This window comes from Macrotis lagotis, chromosome X (assembly GCF_037893015.1).
Source record: "Macrotis lagotis isolate mMagLag1 chromosome X, bilby.v1.9.chrom.fasta, whole genome shotgun sequence".
Classification (NCBI taxonomy): Eukaryota; Metazoa; Chordata; class Mammalia; order Peramelemorphia; family Peramelidae; genus Macrotis; species Macrotis lagotis.
In genome coordinates, this window is record NC_133666.1 from 194,461,681 (window position 1) to 194,483,663 (window position 21,983).

At 33.6% G+C, this 21,983-nt stretch overlaps 2 protein-coding genes across 10 annotated transcripts in view; one reads left to right on the forward strand and one right to left on the reverse strand.

The window, feature by feature from the left end:
- Window positions 1–8,269, reverse strand: part of LOC141498932 (uncharacterized) — a 48,456-nt gene extending 40,187 nt beyond the window's left edge. The window contains exon 1 of the mRNA XM_074201964.1: window positions 7,194–8,269. Within this exon, the coding sequence (XP_074058065.1) occupies window positions 7,194–7,922 (729 nt within the window). The 5' untranslated portion in view covers window positions 7,923–8,269. The remainder of the gene's footprint in view (window positions 1–7,193) is intronic.
- The window catches only part of PAM (peptidylglycine alpha-amidating monooxygenase), a 478,021-nt gene that overhangs the window by 175,105 nt on the left and 280,933 nt on the right, over window positions 1–21,983 (forward strand). The window lies entirely within an intron of this gene.

Sequence of the window (21,983 nt, forward strand, 5' to 3'; positions counted from 1 at the left end):
CTATTTTATTTATTTTTTAGGTTTTTGCAAGGCAAATGGGGTTAAGTGGCTTGCCCAAGGCCACACAGCTAGGTAATTGTTAAATGTCTGAGGCCAGATTGGAACTCAGATACTCTTGACTCCAGGGCTGGTGCTCTATCCACTGTGCCACCTAGCTGCCCCCAACAGATCATACTTTTAGTACCAGTTCAACTTTCATAGATCTATTTTCCATGGACATAAAATAGAGGTAATAATACTATTTTCTCAATTGCACATTATTTTTGGAAGAACGGAATTAGGTATAAGGTATGAAACTACTCTAAAATCCCTCTATGTAAATTTCAATATCTTTATAACCAATATATAAACATGATTAATGAGGGATGTTTCTTTTTTCTCACTTCCTCCCATTCCTGCTCCATCCTGCCCTGGCCTATCAATTTGGTGAAGTTCTCAATCAACTTAAAGAGCATAAGCATTTGTAGGCAACTGAGAAACAGGTCCTGTTGAGGGTGTAGATGATATGTCCATTGGTGCCTTATTTAAAGAACACAAAGTCTCCTGATTGGTTTTCACAGAGTGGATTGCCTTAAAAATGATTGGGTCATGCGACCTTGTCAAGAGGGCAACTCTTGTTAGAGACACAATCTTCTTAGTACACCATAAAAGTGAGCTAATAGAACATATCAGCCCTATTCTCTTTTTCTTATGTCTTGTCTCTAGAGTTGTGAAAAAGGGGAAAAGATAAAGTTTTCTTCCCCCACTTCCTGTAATAAATTATTTGTGGAAGGAAGTCTTGAAATCATTAATTAATAATAATGATAATCATGCATTTTATGGTTTATCTTTTATTATACTTCATCACAGCAAACTTTATAGATGTTATTACTATCCCCTCCTTTTACAGATGAGAATACTGGCATTTCCAGAGTGACTTTACCCTTGATTACCCAACTTTAAGTGGATAAAGCAGGATTTAAACTCAGGCCTTCTGAGTCCATATCCAGCATATTATTCACTATTCATGCAACTTGAGAAGGGAGTATCTAAGAGAGGACTTCCTCAGTGCAAGAAATGGTCATAGCTAGGGTACATGACAGAAGCAGTTCTATCTGTGCTCCTATGGCTTAAGTGGGGAGCTCAGGAATAGGGTTTCTGATCCTCAAACTCATGTTTAATGGAGGGAGAGTGCTGAGTTTGTAGGTGTTTAATTCTGAAATCTGTTCTGCAAGCCACCAGGCAAAGAAGGTCTCACAGGGAGTATCAGCTTTAGTGTATTGCCTGCTATTGCTTCAAGTTTGACAGTTCTCAAATTCGAATGTTTAGGCATGAGATGTAAAGAAAGAAAGCAAAAGATCACTTCCCATGGATCTTGAATAACATCTAGGCTTGGAGAAAGAACATGTAACTCCAGGAGGAAATGAGGGACAAAAGCCATGTCATGGTAGTCCTAGAAACCTCAATTTTACTACCGCCTAATACTAGGACAGTGCGGGAAGGGAACTGTTTATTTAACAGCCACCAAAATATATTCACTATTTGAAAGGAGGTGATGTCTAAACCATAAAATGATACCAGACTTCAAGGGTGGGAGAATGGGGAGAGAACTGTTCAGCATTCTGTAAGAAACATGGAATCACTAGAACATTAGAAGATTGTCCCAGTGACAATTCAAGTTCAGTTACCTTTAAAAGGAAGTTTATGATGACCCATTGACTGCTTTATACTTTTACTTTATCTGAGTTTGAGTTCATCTGAATCTTTTAAGTGTGTGTTCTGTATATGTTCATTGCTCCCAGTAGTGCCTAGCACATACTATGTACTTAATAAATTGACTTAAGTTTTTTACTTCCTCTGAATGTTTTCTGTCTTTTACATTTTTTGTGAAGTGGGAAAAAAAGTTGTCCCATGCTTAATTTGCATTGATTACCTTGAAAGTTAATGTTGAAATTTTTGGTTGAATTAAACTGAATCCAATATACATTTTTATGGGTTGGACAGGATAATATTAACAATCTAGTGCTTCTCCCAAAGCCCTGTAGTGTACTTGAAGTGATTTACTTGGTAGCTTCAAATCCCAATCACTAAGACATAAACAAGAGAAGAAAAGAAAAGTTGGGTAAATAATCTGAGAGTGTACCTGTGCCCAGAAAAAGATGGATAGATACAGAGGCAGAAATAGAGACTTCTTCAATTGACCTATTAGAGAGACTTCAAAATGTGGGTTGGTGTGACAGTGAACTAGAAGTAATGAAAAAAAAAGAGATATCCATATCACATAGCAAAGATATAATACTTTAAATGTCTTTTCACTAATTCTAGACTCATCAGGTCATGTATAACAATTTGGATTAAATCTCTTGATCCTCTGATTTGTATCCTCCAAGCCTGTTTCTTAACTACCCTCAAGGGATTAGAAGTAAAAATGCTGTGTTCTACATTCTAAGTTTTATTCTAGAACTAATGATTTTTGATGATGTTGCCGACTTTTATGTAGAGACCAATTCAAAGGGAAAAAATCCCTGCACTGTAATAATAGAAAACCATTTCCTTTGACTAACATAGAATTACTGACACATCACTTTTATAAGACCTACCGTTCTGGGGAAATGGGAAGCAAAGTTCTAGTATTAGACTTCCATTCCAAATACTTAGAAGGTAAAAGATTAATAGATATTTATGCTGTTATGAATCTCTTGCTAGGCATTCTCATTTTCATGCAGTTTGTTTTTAAGTAAACTGGTCAATATAGCCATTTCAGGTATATTTATATTTGGATTAACCTTTTTATTATACTGTGAGCATAGAATAATAAAGTATAAGGGTAAAGGTGCGATCTTTTATAGCCAGAAACATTGAAGTTACTATGGTGGTTGAGGGCCCCCATGAGAATAATACAATTTGTAAATTGTTGTGATTCCCTAATATTCCTTCTCTCTGAGAAAAGAACCAGTAGGATCTGTCTTTGGTACATTTTGTGCCTCTGGCTGCATTTGCTTAATAGCTTCATTATCTGTGAATGACTAAAATGCCAAAGTGGTAATACCATAGGGATAGCCTATGATAGGTCTATGGATTTAGACTCAAAGGAAGCTGAGATGAGGTCAAAAGAGACTAGCATGTGACAAATCTCTGTCCTCAACTGTCTTTTCTCTCACCACTGTTGTTCACTTAGTGAACTCATCTACTACTGTAAGTTTTTTATTATCTCTATGCAGATGATTCTATCTTGCCAGAGTCTCTTCTGAACTGCAAACTTGTATCTCTAACAACATATCAAGGACTCAAACCTCAGATACCATAGCTATGCCAAATGCCAAATGGTCAAAGAATTACACAAAGGCAATTTACAGCTGAGGAAATGAAAGCAATCCATAGTAATATGAAAAATTGCTCCAAATGATTACTTATTAGAGAAATGAAAATTACAGCATCTCTGAGGTACCACCTCACATCTCTCAGACTGGCCAATGTGACCAGAAAGGACAAAAATCAGTGTTGAAAGGGATGCGGGACATCTGGAACACTAATACATTGTTGGTGGAGCTGTGAACTCATCCAATCTTTCTGGAGAGCAATTTGGAATTATGCCCAAAGGGCAACAAAAATGTGCATACCCTTTGATCCAGCAATACCACTATTGGGTCTATACCCTGAAGAAATGATGATGAAAAAGGGTGAAAATATCACTTGCACAAAAAGTATTCATAGCAGCTCTGTTTGTGGTGGCAAAGAATTGGAAATGAAGTGAATGTCCTTCAATTGGGGAATGGCTTAACAAACTGTGATATATATTGATATATATATATATATATATATCTATATATATCACAGTTTGTTAAGCCATTTATATCATGGAACACTATTGTTCTATTAGAAACTAGGAGGGATGAGAATTCAGGGAAGCCTGGAAGCATTTGCATGAACTGATGTTGAGTGAGATGAGAAGAACCAGAAAAACATTGTACACCCTAACAGCAACGTGGGGGTGATGATCAACCTTGATGGACTTGTTCATTCTGTCAGTGGAACAACCAGGGAGAATTTTGGGATATCTGCAATGGAGAATACCATCTGTATCCAGAGAAAGAATTGTGGAGTTTGAACAAAGACCAAAGACTATTACTTTCAAATTTTTAAAAAAGCCATTATGTTATTATGTAATTGTGCTATCTCATACTTTATTTGTCTTCCTTAAGGATATGATTTCTCTGTCATCACATTCAACTGAGATCAATGTATACAATGGAAACAATGTAAAGATGAACAGAATACCTTCTGTGGGGGTTGCGGGGGAGGGAAGCAAGAATTGGGAAAAATTATAAAACTCAAATAAAATCATTCTAAAAAAATGAAGTAACCTTCAAATAGCAAAAAAAAATAAATTATGTCAAATGCATCATATCAGAAAGAGACTCATCTTCTGTTCCTCCAGAGCCAGTATTAAGAATCTGACTTCCCTAATTCACAAATTCAGAGTTACTTTCTACTCCTCACTTTCCCTCCACACAGTCTCTCACTTGTCAGCTCTTGTTATTTGTATCTACACAAAATCACCAGCATCCATTCTTTTCTCATTGTTTACAAAGATTACCTTAGTTCATACTGGACTTTTGCAGTGGTTTCTTCATCTGTCCTAACTCTTTTTTTTTAACCATTTAAAACACATTTTATTCTTTGCAAAATAATTCATTAGACATTATCCCAATAGGAAATACAAAATTTCCAGTTTGGCATTTGAATATTGTGAGATTAGCAATTATTATAGAATAATTTTGATATTCAAATTTTAATAGTTGTCCAAAAATCCTACTAAATCAATATTTTATTTTACAGACTATGTAATTAAAACACTAAATAATTATGAATCCATTATTTTAAATATTCTAAAATTTTATATATTTTATAGTGTTTCTTTCCAAAATTATTTCAGTGTCAGGTTAATTTTTGTGAGTAGTTTAGGATTGGAAGGTATTCACATTAAATAGGATATCATAAGACTCATAAAAATAATACAGAGAAAAAACAATTCATAACTTCTTATAGTATTCCAGAAGTCAAAATAGGATATTTCTTCCTTATTCATTGTATTAAAAATAGATTTCCATTTGCAGCAGGGAAGAACTCTTCCAGAGCAAAACTTTTTTTCTACCCTCCCATTTCTTTAACTAATTATTTAGAGTATTTCAACTATAGGCACTATGGCATGTAATGCACTATGCATATAATGCATAGCTGACTGTGATGTCAAATTAATACTGTGTGTGTAACCCTGGGCAAGTCAATTAGTCAATCAACAAACATTTATTAAGTATCTACTATGTGTGAAGTCATTTAACCTATTATTGCTCTAGTCATCTCCAAAGAAAGTGCCAACCTACATTGATAAAGCTTTTTTTTATCTGAAAGTTCCCTATATCAATCTTAAGTCCAGTTTCTATGAGTATTACTGCGGCACCTTAGCCTTAGCATCGGCCTAACAATCTAGCCTGCAATCTTCTTTTTCAGGCTTTCAAAAATCTCTGAAGGAAAAAGTCAAAATAGTACATTTGTTTCTTCCTTTTTTGTTTTTTATCATAAGTATCATCTTTTTTATAATGTTATATGCTCTCCCAGATATATTAAAATACACGTGAAATCTCCTTAATCTTTATCTTCCTTGTTTTATTCTTTTTTTATTTTTTATTTTTATTTTTCTTTAGGTTTTTGCAAGGCAAATGGGGTTACGTGGCTTTCCCAAGGCCACACAGCTAGGCAATCACTAAGTGTCTGAGGTCGGATTTGAACTCAGGCACTCCTGACTCCAGGGCCGGTGCTATATCCACTGCGCCACCTAGCCAGCCCCCTTGTTTTATTCTTAAAAGAAAAATACTAATAAAATGTCTAAAGAAATTTATTTTTTTAATAATAGTTACTTCAGGGAGTTTAACTGAAAAAAGGAAGGAGATATAGGATGATAGCTCCAAGTGATATTTTAAAATATTGGATACATCATGTTGTTGACAATATGTTGCCATAAATCATGTTCTGGCACTTTGCCAGCATTGCTGGAGCATTGCTGGTGCATTATGGTATCTCACTGTTATGGGAGGTACCTATCCTTAAAGCCAAAGATTCCCACAGCATACAGACTATGACCAGAAGTTCTGTTTCCTATTAAATCAGGCCATGGGATGATAATTTTTCTGGAAAAGAAAGTGAGGATGCCTTTGCATGATGTTCTCCTCCCTGTAATTAGTATATTGTGTATGTTACATCATTTGATGTCATGGTCTTGTTCAATTATGAAGAACAGCAGTCATAATTTTGTTGATCTTAATGGAATCATTTACCATCGTTTGAATCTATTTTATTTATTAGGTATGCATAAGTCTGCTGTACAATTATGATGGTTCCCATCTAATTAAGCAATATTTTTAATTTCAGACTGTACAAAATTTTAATAATTTCCTTATTTATTTTATAAAACTGAAAATGAAACAGATCTTTGAAGAATTCTATCTGATATGAACAACACAAAACAAGAGATATGAAAACAAAATCAAAAGAGAAATTATTATAATCTATTTTAGAAATGCTATATTTTCAGAGAATAGGAGACTATAGAAAAAGTTTAACAAAAGTGATTTCTCTGGAACTTCTAAAAATTAATTTTAAAGAGTAGAGTACCTAAATCATTCTATAATTAGTGCTAAGCATAAATGTCTGATATACTATAGTCTCTTACTAAATGTTTATTAACTATGATTCTGACAATTACCCTTTTAGTGGCCTTTTAAAAAAATTTTAGAATATTTAAAATAATGGATTCATAATTATTTAGTGTTTTAATTACATAGTATGTAAAATAAAATATTGATTTAGTAGGATTTCTGGACAACTATTAAAATTTGAATATCAAAATTATTCTATAATAATTGCTAATCTCACAATATTCAAATGCCAAACTGGAAATTTTGTATTTCCTATTGGGATAATGTCTAATGAATTATTTTGCAAAGAATAAAATGTGTTTTAAATGGTTAAAAAAATAATCCTAGTAGAAGATTTCTAGGTCTCTAACCTAGATGGTTTAAATATCCTCATTCTCAAATATATGAACAAATGTTTGAATTCATTATGAAAATCTATTTTAAAAACTGATTATAGCATGGAAGTACAGCTCTAAAATTCCAGACATGACTATTTTTCACAGCACATTGTTCACTTACTCTCTTCTGTTCTTTTACATACTCCATCAGTTCATTTCTTGTTCTTCTCACAGCTTCTTCCACAGCCCTTTTACTTCGTTTCTGTTCCTCTGCCATTGCTATCTTGAGTGTTTCCTGACTTATTTTTCTTTGTTCTTTTAAAGCTTCTTGGATTGCCAGGGATACATTTTCTTGATGTTTATCATGCTCAATTTTCCATATTTCTCTCTCTTTAGCATGAACTTGTTCCAAGCTTTTTCTTTCTTCTTCTACTACTTTGAAAATAGTATCCTTCATTGTCTCTTTTTCAATATTTGCTGCAGTTGCTAATGCATCTCTACTTCTTTGCACTTCTTCTGCCAAACACTTTTCTAATATTTCCTTCTGATCTTGAGATTGTTGAGTCAAAGCTTCTTTTAGTTTTTCTGTAAGTTGTTCTTTCTCTGCATCAAGCATATCCGGAAGTCTCTGATGCTGAGCATTAAGCAACTCTTCACATTTTCGAGCTTGTTTTTCAATGGCATAGATATACTGTTTTTCAATAGCTTGTTCTTGCTGCTTAACTGTAGTCTGTAGTAATGCCTTATATTCTTCTGTAATAATGCTCAAAGTTTCATGCCCAGCTTTCCTCATATTTTCCAGTTGGTGTTTATGTTTTTCCTGAAGCATTTTATATTTATCCTTTAGAAAAACTTCTTCATCTTCTTTTTCTTTTAAGAAGTCTTTTTCTAGAACTCTATGCTTTTCCATCAATGTTTCTAAATCCTTTTTAATTCCCTGTTTTTCTTCTTCAGATGCTTTAAGTTTAACCTCTAAGCATGCAAGTTTTTGTCAAAGTTTCATGTTTAACTCAATAGTTTTTTGATCCTCAGCAATATCATCCACAATTGAAATTGTTTCATTGATATTTTCATCAGTTAAACACAATGGAAAAAATGAAGAATCAGTAGTATATGTTGATTGCTGAATCTGATCTTTAGAAACTGCTTGACTTACAGTACTATTGCTGGTTTGTGAAACAACAACTGCATTATCCTGTGATGAAATGATGGAGTTAGAAGAGATAGGATGTGTTGAAGACAAAGATTGCTCCAGAAGACTCTTCATGACTTTATGGACCATTTTGTCTATGAGTTTTTCTTGGCAAAGGTGCTGGAGTCATTTGTCATTTCCTCCTCCAGTGAATTAAGGTAAACTGAAGTTAAGTGACTTGTTCAAGGTCACACAATCAGGAAATGTCTTTTTGCCTCATACATACATACACATTCAAATACAAGCATACACATACACCCATACAAAGAGACAGAATCTTTGGCTAAAAGATAGAATGTTGTATTCCTAATTTAGCTCACAAAACATAGAGAAGATGTGTATGTGTATATAAACATATGTTGTCTCCCTTGATGGAATGTAATCTCAAAAAAGTTAGTTTCATTTTTGGTTTTGTATCCATAGAGCCTAGCACAGTTCTTGGAAAATGCTTATTGTTGAAAATATTTAAGGCATCTATGTATATATGTTTACTGCTCCCTTAGGAAATGTTAGGACATGATTATCCACTGGTTCAACTTTAGCCTCTAGTTCTTGGTTGAAATTAAATCCAGATTACAAGGGATGTATTGCTTCCTAAATATTTTGACAGATAAATTATCAACAAAATAAATGGAATTTCCAACAAGTTGTAACTTTAGTCACAAGTATGAATCCTTCTTAGCCATGCCCAAACCCTGCAACCTTCACTTGAGACTTTCTCCTCATTCTCTTTTTACCTGATCCTGGACTCTGCTCCCTGGGACTCTCGGCTCTGATAGGAGAATTTTCAACTAATCTTTTATTTAATATGACTTCCCAACCATAGCTCTGTATACATGCCTTAACCTGCTTCTCATTTATGTATCTTCCCCTATTCTAATGTAAGCTGCTTGAAGTTATAAATTTGGTAGGTCTTGATTGCTTATATCTTTATCTCAAACCCTCAGCATAGTGACTCTCACATAGTACATAATAAATGATTTTTAATCAATTAATTAATCATGTCTTCATAAGTTTTGTGATCTATATTATGAAAATCTTATTGATGTTCTCTATTTTGGTCATAGGTTTTATAGTATCTGCCCAAAGTGTTATCATTTATTTTTATCCTTATATCTTTACCTATATACTCTCTATTATGAATTTTCATGTTTAGTGCAATTCTTCTGTTCCTTATATGATTTGATTCCAGCCCACCAAGTCTAAAAGACATTAATAAGGGAATATTCACTTTTGATGTAAAATATTAAGTCTTTGTTCATTACCCAAACTGTGTATATTTTTATCCGAGTATATAAAAATTATATCTGAACTTCTTTCCAGTTAATTTCTTCTGTAATTTAAAAGACAATTTCTCTATTGTCAATGTATGATTTTTTTCATCAATGTATCATTTTTCTTTCTGTAATGTACATAATATAACTATTATCTTCTATAGTATTCAGCTTAAATGTTTTGGGGTTCCCCCCCGGGATTTTTTTCTCTCCACTTTCACTGCTAGCAAAGGCATATCTAAATGACTTATTCTTTGACCTTGCCAAGGAAGACAAAAATAAAATAAAATAAAAGCTTCTTAACTGCTAATGTCTGTAATGCAAAGTTCATTAAATAGTAATTCTTAGCAGAAAACTAGGAAGAAATTTTGCATCATGTTTCTCCAACAAAGGTCTCATTTGTCAAATGTGTAGAGAACTGAGTCAAAATGTTAAGAATAAAAATCATTCCCTAATTGATATCAAAGGATATCAACAGGCAGTTTTCAAGTAAAAAAATCAAAACTGCCTATAATTATATTTATAAAAGTGCTCTAAATTACTATTGATTAGAAAAATGCAAGTTAAAACAACAACCTCACATCTAACAGATTAGTTAATATGACAGATAAGGAAAATGACAAATATTGGAGGAGATGAAGGAAAATTCAAATACTAAGGCACTAATGGAGTTGTGAATGGATCTGACAATTCTGGAGAGTAATTTGGAACTGTGCTCATAGAACTACAAATCTATGCATACTTGTTGATCCAGCAACACCACTTCTAGGTCTGTATCCCAAAGAGGTCAAATGAAAAGTAAAACAACCTATATGTACAAAAATATTTATAATGCCTCTTTTTGTACTGGAAAAATGCAAATCAATTGGGGATTGACTGAATAAATTGTGGTATATGATTGTGATAGAATACTATTTTGCCAAAAGAACTGATGAATACAATGCTTTCAGAAAAACCTGGAAAGACTTAGATGAATTGATACAAAGTGAAGTGAACAGAAGCAGGAAAATATTTTACACAATAATAGCAATACTGTTTGCTGATCAACTGTCAATGACTTAGTATTCTCAACAGTGCAGTAATCTAAGGCAAAATCAAAAGACTAATGGTGAAAAATGCTATCCACCTTTAGAGAAGAATTGATGGAGACTGAATGCACACCAGAGTCTATAAAAAAAAAAACTTCGTGTGTGTGTGTGTGTATGTGTGTGTGTGTGCATGTGTGTATTTTTACCACATGACTAATATGGAAACGTGTTTTGAAAGACTGCACCTGTATAACATATCAAATTACCTGCTCAAGGAGGAGATAGAGAGGGAGGGAGAGAATTTGGAACTCATTTTAAAAAAATTTTAATTAATTTATACCACATCCTCTTTTCAAGTATCCTCTATATTATCTATATCTATAGAAATATAATTTTCACAATTTTTATAATATAAAGCAAAATCATTTCACAAAATCCCTCTAAGGACACTCCTTCTAATTATATTTAACACTTATGATCTAAAGTATGAGCTAAAGTATCATCACTTTCATGATCAATCTATATCCATATCATTTCTCTAAGTATGCTTCTTTTAACTATCCTAAGAGAAATACAACACTCGAGATTTACAAGTATTGTCTTCCCTAGTAGGTATATATATGGTTTCATGTTCTTGACTACTATTTTATCCCCTTTATGTTGACCTTTTTATGTATTTCTTGAGCCTTATATTTAAAGATCAAATTTTCTGTTCAGTTTTGGTTTTTTAAACAGATAATTTTGAGAGTCCTCTACACAGAAAATCCATCTTTTCACCTGAAGGAATATGTTGAATTTTTTGTAATCCAAGTCCTCTGCCTTCTGAAATATCATATTCTAGACTTTTTGATCCTTTATTGTTGAAGGTGATAAGTCCTGAAGTAATCCTGGCTGTAGTTCTTTGGTATTTAAATTTTTTCTTTTTGGCTGTTTGCGGTATTTTTTTTTCTTTTGCTGAGGGTTCTGAAATTCAGCTATAATATTTCTTGGAGTTTTTATTCTGGTATCTCTGGAGGTAGTCAGTGGTTCTTTCAAGCACTATTTTGTCTTCCAATTCTAAGATATTTGACAGTTTTTCATGATCATTTCCTGAAAGATATTTTCCAGGCTCTTTTGTTGATAGAGGTTTTCAGGTAGATCAATATTTTGTAAATTATCTCTTCTGGAACTATTTTCCAGGTTGATCATTTTTTTTTCTAAGAAGTAATTTACATTTTCTTTTTTTTTTAGCCTTTTGGTTTTGTTTGATGGAATCTTGGTGTCTCATAGAATCATTAGTTTCCATTTGTCCAATTCTCATTTGGGGGGTTATCTTTTCTTCAGTTAGCTTTTGTGTTTCTTTTTCCAGGTGGTTAATTTTACTTTTTCTTTTCTAGTTGAATAATTTTACTTTTTGATGGATTAATTCTTTTTTCAGTTGATTATTTTTGCTTTTAAAGGGGATGATTTCTTGACTCTCATTCCTTTTCACCATGTTTTTCTTCTTCTGTTCTTTATTTTTAAAATCCTTTTTTGAGCTCTTCCAAGAAGCCTTTTTGGATTAGAGATCAATTCATAAACTTTTCTGAGGCTTCACATGTAGGCATTTTGTCACTGCTTTCCTCTTTTGAGATGTTTTTTTTTCTCATCCTTCTAAGAATAATAGATTTTAATGGTTTGTGGTTTTTTTTTTTTGATTATTTTGATTGTTGAATTCTCTTCCTGGGACTCAGGGAGTATATCTCCAAGTTTTTTTGTGTTGGGATTAGGATCTGGTCCTTGGTTTATTGCTAGCCATGATGTTGCCTATATAGAGGTTTGTTCTCTCCTTCATGCTAAGGCATTGTCTATGCAGTGTTTTGTTCCTTATGTTAAGGTAACCCATCTGTTATAGCAGCATTCCCAGGGCTCAAACTTTGTCTTCTGAGCTGGAAATTGTAACCCTCACTGCTTATCTGATGCAACTCTGGCTTGCTGATTCTTAACCTAAGCTGCTTTGTGGCTAAGAGCCTCCCTCTGACTTTCTAGTTCTTCTGCCTTCATCGGACTATATTTCCCTTTTATTCAGGAGAGGCAGATCTCTACTGAAGTTTCTCCATGATATCTTGAATCAAGAACTTGTTTGTTTTGTGAGATCTATAGCTTTAAAGTCTGTGTAGAGAATTCGTTTCAAATTGTTTTGAAAAAGCTCTAGGAGCTTCCTAGCTTCACACTACCATCATGTATGTCTCTTCTAGAATTCATTTTTTTAAATGAATGTTAAAAATTTTGCATGTAATTTGAACAAAAATAAAATATTTTAAAAAGAACAGCCATTCATCAACTACTTTCTGGTTAGATAACTCATTCACATCACCTTCATTATTATTTGTTCTTTCTCTTTTGTTTTTTCCCTGGGATATAGTGATGTCAGTCCCATGGTACATTTCGAAACAGGAAAGTACCTGAGAATAATGACTTGGAGCTATAATAACCATCTTAGTTTATTCTTCCCAAACCATAATGTTATATCTGAAACTATCTCTGAATTCCTACCTTCTAATGACCTGTTAATCAACTTTATCTCATTTTCCCCTAACTCTCAAATACCTACAAAGACTTCACTAAAATAATTTTTCAGTTTAAGAAGAAAATGACCAAAGGTGTGTGTGTGGGGGGGAATGGAATTATAGATTTCAATTACCTTTTCCATTGATTTCTGTGTTATTCTGGATGCATCATTGCTTTTCAGGAAATGGGGCTGAAGTAGGAAAGAATGTTAAAATTTCAAAGGTTAACATTGAAAATGATGCCAAAACTGAGTTCAAATCAAAAAGAGATTCAAATAATCCTCTTCTTCCCAGTTTTAAAGTAAAAAATAAAGTATAAGGGGGGGGGTAGGTGAAGGTATTGGGAGCTAATGTACAACTAAACTAAGAAACAAAATGGGTTGATAACGTTAAACTTAAAAACATAATTTGCCATCATGTCACACCAGAAAGCAGTGGAGAAGTAAATACTGGGCATGAGTGTCCACAAAAATTTGCAAATAAAGAATTTCACAGGAGAAACCTTATAAGTGATATAATCAGTTATATATATAATCAATGACATAATCATTTAGAAAAACAGATGAATTGGTCATATCCTGATAGCAAGGGATTTTCAACCAAGGGTCTTTATGCTGTTGTGTTATTTACAAAATATCAGGAGAGCTAGATTTAAATCATCAGCAGTTGGATGCATGCTCCCCCCCATTCCTCAATCCCTACACCAGGTTTCCAGGAGGGCATGTACAAGAGTCACCTAGGGCAGGAGGGCATGAAAGGTTTCTAATCTGTATCTTCAGAAAGGGAAGTATCTTACTATATTCTATTGTAATTAAATTGAAAATATTTTTTCAGTTGAACCATTATATTTTAAGTAAACTTTAGTGGTGACTTCAAAATTATGCAAGCTGTGAAATTTAGGCAATGAAGGTCACTAATAAATTTATAATAAAACAAAAATGTTTAACTTCTTATATTGGATTATGTTAAGAGAAATTGATATTCAGTCTTTCCTTTAAAAAGATAACTAATATTTATAAAGCTGAAATATCATTTTACTTGGGATTATAATTGCAGTATTATAGAATCTGTATAACTGTCATGACTTTTAATTGTATTTATATATTATGAATAATCTGTTTTTATGATTCAAAAGTAATCATGGAAAAATATGAAATCAAGTTTAGGCATTAAAGCATGTACTTTTGCACAGAAACTTTGGAATGTACTTAAAACTTATGAACTTAAAATTTATCAAATTGGAAATGATTAGTATTTATTAAGAATTCATTTAGGAAGAATTTCTTTATTTATCTTTAACATAAATGAAAATGAACATACTCCAGAAAGTTTTTATGACAAAACTTATTCCTTTTAGTCAGATATAAGTTAACTTGAGTGATGCTGATATCAGAACAATTTTTCAAATAAATAACTGTTTTTAGTTTTTACCATTCCTTCCTTGACCTTTTTGAGTTTATGAATATTGTCATACAAGTTATATGTATACATATATAATTTCAATTTTTGACATTATAGTGAGCAAACCAGCCAAAGAATATTTACTTTGCGTTGTATCTCAATAAAATTGACTTAGCTGAAAGTAAAATTGTTTTCATTAATTATTTAAGGCAAACTATTACAATAAACTTTATCTGCTATAATTGCTGGCTTATTACATTTCCTATTCTTCCAACTAAAATTTTTCTTATTTGATTATGGTAATACTATTCTGCCCTTGGAGTAAAATTCTGTCATTCTTATTGAAGGAAGCAAATTATAATATAAGCATACAATACCTGAATTATTTCTTTCAGTCATGACTGATTCTTTGTGATCACCATGAGCAACATCCATGGGGTTTTCTTGACAAAGATAAAGAAAGGAATGGTAAAAAATCAAAACAGTTGTTTATTTGAAAAACTGTTTTGACATTAGCATCAATCAAGTTAACTTATATGAAAGTATTCCCAACTATTTCCCTCAATGCCCTCTAAGAAAAGGCACTGAATCTGACCTGTGAACTCTCTTGAAAGGAAAGAACTGTAAAACCTTGACTACTTATATGCTATTGTATGGCAGAGTAAGATTATATTTCTTTTTTAATGTATTGTTTTATAACAGTAAAGTGTATTGACATTTGTGATATTATATTATATTATTATATTATATTATATTATATTATATTATATTATATTATATTATATTATATTATATTATTATAAAAAGCCCCTGAAAGTTCTCTTAGAGCAAAATAAAACAATTAAGCCAATACTTCAGACTTGCTACAGTCTATATCTGTAGCACCACCCTCACCTCTAATTTTTTTTTGCATTTTTAAATCTCTTTTATGAGTTTTATATCTCTCACCTACTGCCTCTGGGGGGAAAAAGGGAAAGTGAAGCAAATTTATTCTTAGAAATATGCGCAATAAAGCTAAATGAATTCCCTCACTGGCTAAACACACAATTGACACATTTTCTAGCTACTCACACCAGTCTCTGTCTGTCTCTCTCTGTCTCTCTGTGTCTTCCTGTGTCTCTCTGTGTCTGTGTCTTTCTGTGTCTGTCTGTCTGTCTCCTTCATTTCTCTGAAATCAGTCTTTCTACTGATCATAGATCAATTTTCAAAATGTTTTGTTTTTACAATGTTATTATGTAAATTGTTCTGGTTTTATTAATTTAATTCTTAGTTTATCAAAATTTTTATTTTTTTTGCTTTTATACTGTTGAGAATAAATATGGTTATTTATTTACTATCACATCTTTATTTGGTCATATCCAAAGGATATATTGTCAGTTTAGGAATAAAAAAATGCTATCTAAAATATAAAAGTGAGTAGTTTTTCCTCACATGCCATTAACATTCTTCCATTTGAGAAAGACAACTCAGTGATACAGTGAATAGAGCATTGATTCTGGAGTCAGGATGATCTGAGTTCAATTGCTGCCTCAAACACTTAATAATTACCTAGCTATGTGACCTTGGGCAAGTCACTTAACCCCATTGCCTTTCAAAAACCAAGTAAAATGAAATAAAAAAGGCAAGTAATGCATATGGTAGTCAGTCAATAAACATTTGTTAAGAAAATATTCAGTTCTAGACAAACAACTACAGTGCAAAGCTGAAGAGGCAAAAGACAGACCCTACATTCAAGGAGTTCACAATCTTTGATGAAGACAACAACAGTGGGGAGAGACTTACCAACAAACTTTTGAAATAGTTCAGGAATAAGTAGAAGAGGACCTGCACCAAAATGATAGCTGTCTCAGAGGAGAAAAATAGGACCATGCAAGAAATATGTAGGTAGACTGAAAGACAATGAGAAGTTGAAGATGACACCTAGGTTGTAAACTTAAGGGACTGGGAAGATGATCTTAACCTCCACAGTAATAAGGAAGATGAGAAGAAATAATTTAAGGGGAAAAGTGAGTTCAGTTTTGAATATGTCCAGGTTAAGGTGTCTACTGGACATGCAGTTTGAGTTGCCTGATATTATTGTTGAGTCATTTTGGTTGTGTCCAAATGGGTTTCTTTGGCAAAGATATTGGAGTGGTTTGCCATTTCCTTCTACTGCTCATTTTAGAGATGAGGAATTGAGGCAAACAACATTAAGTAACTTGCTCAGGGTCACACAGCTAATAGCTAGTAAGTGTCTAAAGGCCAGGTTTCAATCCAGGTCTTCCCAACCCTAGAACTAGGGCTCTATTCATTGCACCACCTAACTGACCTGAGATATCTGATGGACAGTATGAAAAAGATTGGATGTCAGAAGAGAGATAAGGGTAGGTAGGCAGATTTGAGAATCATCAATCTAGAAATGGTAATTAAATCCATGAAAACTGAGGTGATGACCAAGTGAAGTAGTAGAAAGGGAGAAGAGAAGAGGAACCAGGAAAGAACCCTGGAGAACATCTTTGATTAGAGGGTATGATCTAGAAGACAAACCAACAAAGGAAACTGAGAATGAGCAAACAAATAAGTAAGAGGAGAACCAAGAAAGAAGTTATCTCATAAAATTCTAGGAAGAAGAGAGTGTGAAGGAAGATAGGATGATCAGCAGTGTCATAGGCTGAATTGCTATCAGGAACATGAGGAATGAGAAAAGGTCATTCATTGCATATGGCAGTTAAGAGATCTTTGATAATTTTGGAGGGAGAATTTCAGTGGAATAAATTGGTAGCTGAATTGAAAGGGATTAAAATAGAATGAGAGCAGAGAAGGTAGAGGTTCCTATTCCAAACCACTTTTTTGAAGGGTTTAACTATAGAGAGAAGAAGAGATATAGGTCAATATTTAGTGGAGATGTAAAGGCTTTTTGAGAATGGGAAAGAGACATGTTTTAGGTGGTAGGAAATAAGACAGTAGACAGCATGAGATTGAAAATAAGAAATAGAGTGGGAATGAGGGAGTAATTTCTAGGAGGAGACAGAAATAAATGAGATCACTTAAGCAGGTAGAAGAGGTTATCCTGTTAAGGGGTAAGGCCATCTCATCATGTGAAACAGAGTTCAGGAGGAGACAGGGATGTAAGACTTATAAGTGATATGAAATTAGGAAGAGAAGATGGAGCTAACAATACATAAACTCAATTTTTTTTCTGTAAAATATGAGGCAAGGATCTCAGCTAAGAGAGTGGGGGAGGGAAAAACAAAAAGAGTTTTGAGAAGGGATGAAAAAGTTTGGAAGAGCAACTGTGGAGAGTGGGATAGTGAGTTGAGGGAAATATAATAGGATTACCTAGCAGCAGGGTCCCCTAAGGTTGTGTAACATAAATTTATCATGGATCCAGTCAGAATGGTTATTCTTCCATCTTCCTTTAGCAGCATGTGTGTAGGAGCAAAAATAGCAGATGGTGGGAGTGATCTAATGCTGAGGCTTGGCAGGCCTCAATCAATGAATAGGGAACAGGGACTCAAGAAGAATTGAAGCTGGGTATTCAATATAAATGTATTTAGTTGAATTTGTTCACAAAGGGATCAAGATGGAGAAAAGAGGAGAAAGTAGCTAGCATGGCCTGGGAGAGAACTAAAGGGTTAAGGGCTTGGATGTTACAATGTGGATGAAAAGGAGGGATTGGTAAGGGAAGACTGAAAGCTGGAAAATCAATAAAGTATATATTAATTCATATATATTCATGCTTACTGCATTTTCAAAACACTTTTCATAATACCTGAAGGAACCAATTGGATGGTAGTTTAATGGACATTTTTTTGATAGATGAATGAATGAAAAAACCTTGAATAAATGTTTACCATATACCATACAGTGCCATAACATTGGGAATTAAAATACAAAGAGAAGTAGTTTTTACTCTAAATGAATTTGTGTTCTAATAGGAGAAATATAACATAGAGGGGAATGGTGCCTCAGGATCCTAGAGATTCATAGGACAACTCATTGATATATTCTTTCCAAAGATAATAGTAGTGTTGCTTTGATTACTATTTGCAGAGTGATATGTGAAAAGTAAGGGGGGGAAGAGTGTGGGAGAAAGAGATGTGGCAATATGGAAAGTAGAGAGCCTGGAATTGGGGTTTGGGGTCAGGTAGCTCTCTTTGCCTCTTGCCAACTAATTTGGCATGGCCCCAGAATGGGAATCTCAGAAGAAATAAGGAGGCATGGAGAGAAGTACAGTTAAGAATCTGAGAGCTGGATCACAGTGAGTTGTCACCAGTGAAGACATTAAAGTACTGTAGTGCCTCATCTGTGCTGAGCTCTAGCTCACATTCACAGTTTGGTCTAAGAAGATGGTTAACTCAGGTTCAACTCTGCAAGTCTACATTTCTAAAACTTCTCATGAGGTTGCAATACTATGATCTCTTTAAGAATTTGCTTGAAAGCACCTTTACCCTAATGCAAAAGCACTCATTGGAATGGTTTAGTAAGAAGCAAGTATCTCCCTCATAAATATGGGGCACATTCTGCTACAAATTTTCATATGGGTTTAAAGGAGGGACACACACTTCTAATAACTCAGGGGCACTGATGACCTTTTTTTAGTGTGCTGATAATTGCTTTTTTATGGAGTTTGACATCCCTGTCAGATGAGTCATTCAACTAGGTAACCTAAGCTTGCTCTTATGTTACATCAAGACATAATGGCTTAGTTTTCAGCTTTGCATCAGAGAATTCTGGTCTAGGTCACTGCTATACATTTTTGGGAAGCATTAGTACACATATTATAGGTATAACAGATGCTTAGTCACATTCTCGTCCATCTCCAGTTTCATTCTTTCCTTAGGGCTATTCTGCTTATTTATTTTATTGAATGCATTTATGTCCCTAGTTAGAATCTTGAATTGTCAAAGTTGGAAGGAATCTTAGAAGTCTTATTTCCACTCATTTTTATATGGAATAACTGAATCCAGATAAAAGTAGTGATTTATTGAAATCTCATACTTGAATCTCAAAGTTGTTCTGTGACAGAACTGGTCTAGCTCTGACTGAACAAAGAGGCAATTATTAAAGAGAATGTAGTTGTATATTTGACTGTCATTTATTCTTGGTCCTTAATTACTCCACAAAGACTTTGTTGGTTTTGATTCATTGACAGGGAATTGGTCCATTGAGAATAGAGTTCAAAACTCCTTAATAGAATTGTAACTTCTAATCTACCTAGTTCTTTGAGGACTATGGTAGACTAAGATTTGGTCTAAACTCCTCAGAGTTGGTGCTGAGAGTTATGCTTCCTGGTTCCCTAACCCTGAGGACTTGTATCAGGTTTACAAACCTTAGTAAATGCATACTTCAAAATCTATAAGGGTATTCCAAAGTTGAGATCATCTACAGGTACATGCAAATAAGTGAGTGGAAACAAGTACAAAAAAAAAGTTACTTTGAAGAAGAACAGAAGTCACAGAGTCATGAAGCAATACTCATGAATATAAGTAATGAGGTAAGTCCATTAAGATCTACCTCAGTGAATCTAGCATTTGGTACTTTTGGGGGGGGGGTATTCATAAGATGTTCAGTTGAATTCTTTACATAGATATGTCCAAAGCTGAACTCGCTTTCCCTCTCTAAATCCTCTACTATTCTAACCTTCCTTATTACTGTAAAGGGTCGTATCAATCATCTTCCAAGTCCCTCAGACTCACAACCTAGGTGTCATCTTCAATTCCTCACTGTCTTCCAGACAATTTGCCCATCTCTTGTATAGGCTCTTTTTCTCCTCTGAGACTGCCACCATTCTGGTGCAGGCGCTCTTCTCCTCATTCCTGGTAAATCTCTTCCCACTCTTGCCTTCCTCAACAGACTGTGAGCTCCTTGAAGGTAGGGGTTGTCTTTTGCTTCTTCAGTTTAGCACAGTAGCTATTGTGTGGAAGAAAAGATTTGCTTAATAAATGTTTATTGACTGATTGCCATGCACATTTACAAGCCTTTTTTTAAAAAAAGTATTTCTCAAATGAAAGAATGTTAATGGCATGTGAGAAAAGCTACTCATTTTATTTTTTAGATAATCTTTTCTTCTTCTTAGATTAACAATGTATCCTCTGAATAAAGAAGTTTGTAAAAGAGGTGATTTTGAGGAGGAGGAAAAGAATAACATTTTGGATATATTGGGTTTCAGATACACAAGGGATATTCAGTTGAAGGGCCGGATAGATAGTTGGAAATGTGTCACTGGAGCTCAGGAGAAAGAATAGTGAGGGATATTTAGTTCTGGAAGTTGTTTGTTTAAATTCATTAAACCCATAGGAGCTTTTGAGAAATGGAACACAAGATCTCTGAATCCCAAACCTGTGATCTTTCTACTACACCAGACTCATAAGGAAAGAGTGCTATCAAACACATCAGAAAATGGCAGGAATTTTTCAGTAGAAATGACATTAAAAGTATTACCAATTGGGTTTTATGAATTTCTAAAGATTAGACTAGAATCTGTTCCAACTCTGAAATTTTGTGATTTCTAAAAGCACTTTTCTGAGCTTCAGGATATTTATATCTGTAAAATAAAGGGAATGGACTACTTGGTATCCAAAGTCCCATCTATTTCTAAATCTATTATCCTTTGAAAATAATAGCATTTTTGACTTCACTTTATAAGCTTGGAAGAATAAGATTATTTTCAAAGAAAATATCATATCAATTTTGGTAAAATTAAATGTTAAAATATAAAATAGCTGCTTTTTCTATTAGAAATGTATAAAAAGGCTAGATTAGTAGGAAGTGGGAAAAATATAAGCTGCAGTAAAGTCACTTTGAAGTGTAAAAAAGCAATTAACCCCTTTTCTATAATGATATTAAATTTGAGAATAAGTTCAGTACTTGAGTTATTTTAATAGTTTTTGATCATGTGGCTATAAGGGAACTTTTCAGATGTTGGATTATTTTTGGTGGCTTTCAATTGGGTTTTGTGTTTTAAAAAAGAAAATATTGCCTCATATAATGATATCCCCAAACAACTGTTTTATACTGGTCCTTTCCAGTTTATATCAGGATAGAAATTGTATCCATCATTTATTTTCCACCTCCATTGCCACCAGGCAATGCCACCTCTCATTTCTGGACTATGATAAATCTACTAACTAATATTCCTGCCTCTAGTCTTCCCTCTTCCCATCAATCTATTCCACACATCAAATAATAAATCTTCCCAAACCATCATGTTCCATATGTCATCTTCATACCCAAAGTCTTTAAAAATCTTCCCATTCTTTCCCTGTAAATGAGTATCCAAAATGCTTAATTTGACACTCACAACTTTCTATAATCTGATCCTTGCCTACCTAATCTACTATCTTTCATTAAAAAAAACCTCACTTATCCAAAACTGTTTTGCTCATTACACCTTGTATGAATCATGCTTCCTTGCTACCTTTATTCCCACTGTCTCCCTTACCCAGGATGTCTCCCCACTCACTTCTATTCTTTCGTTAAGGAAAATTCAAGTCCTGACTCTTCAGTAAAGCTCTTTCTGATCCTAAAACCCCAAATAGTCTCTCCCTATTTTGAACTCCTTTGAAT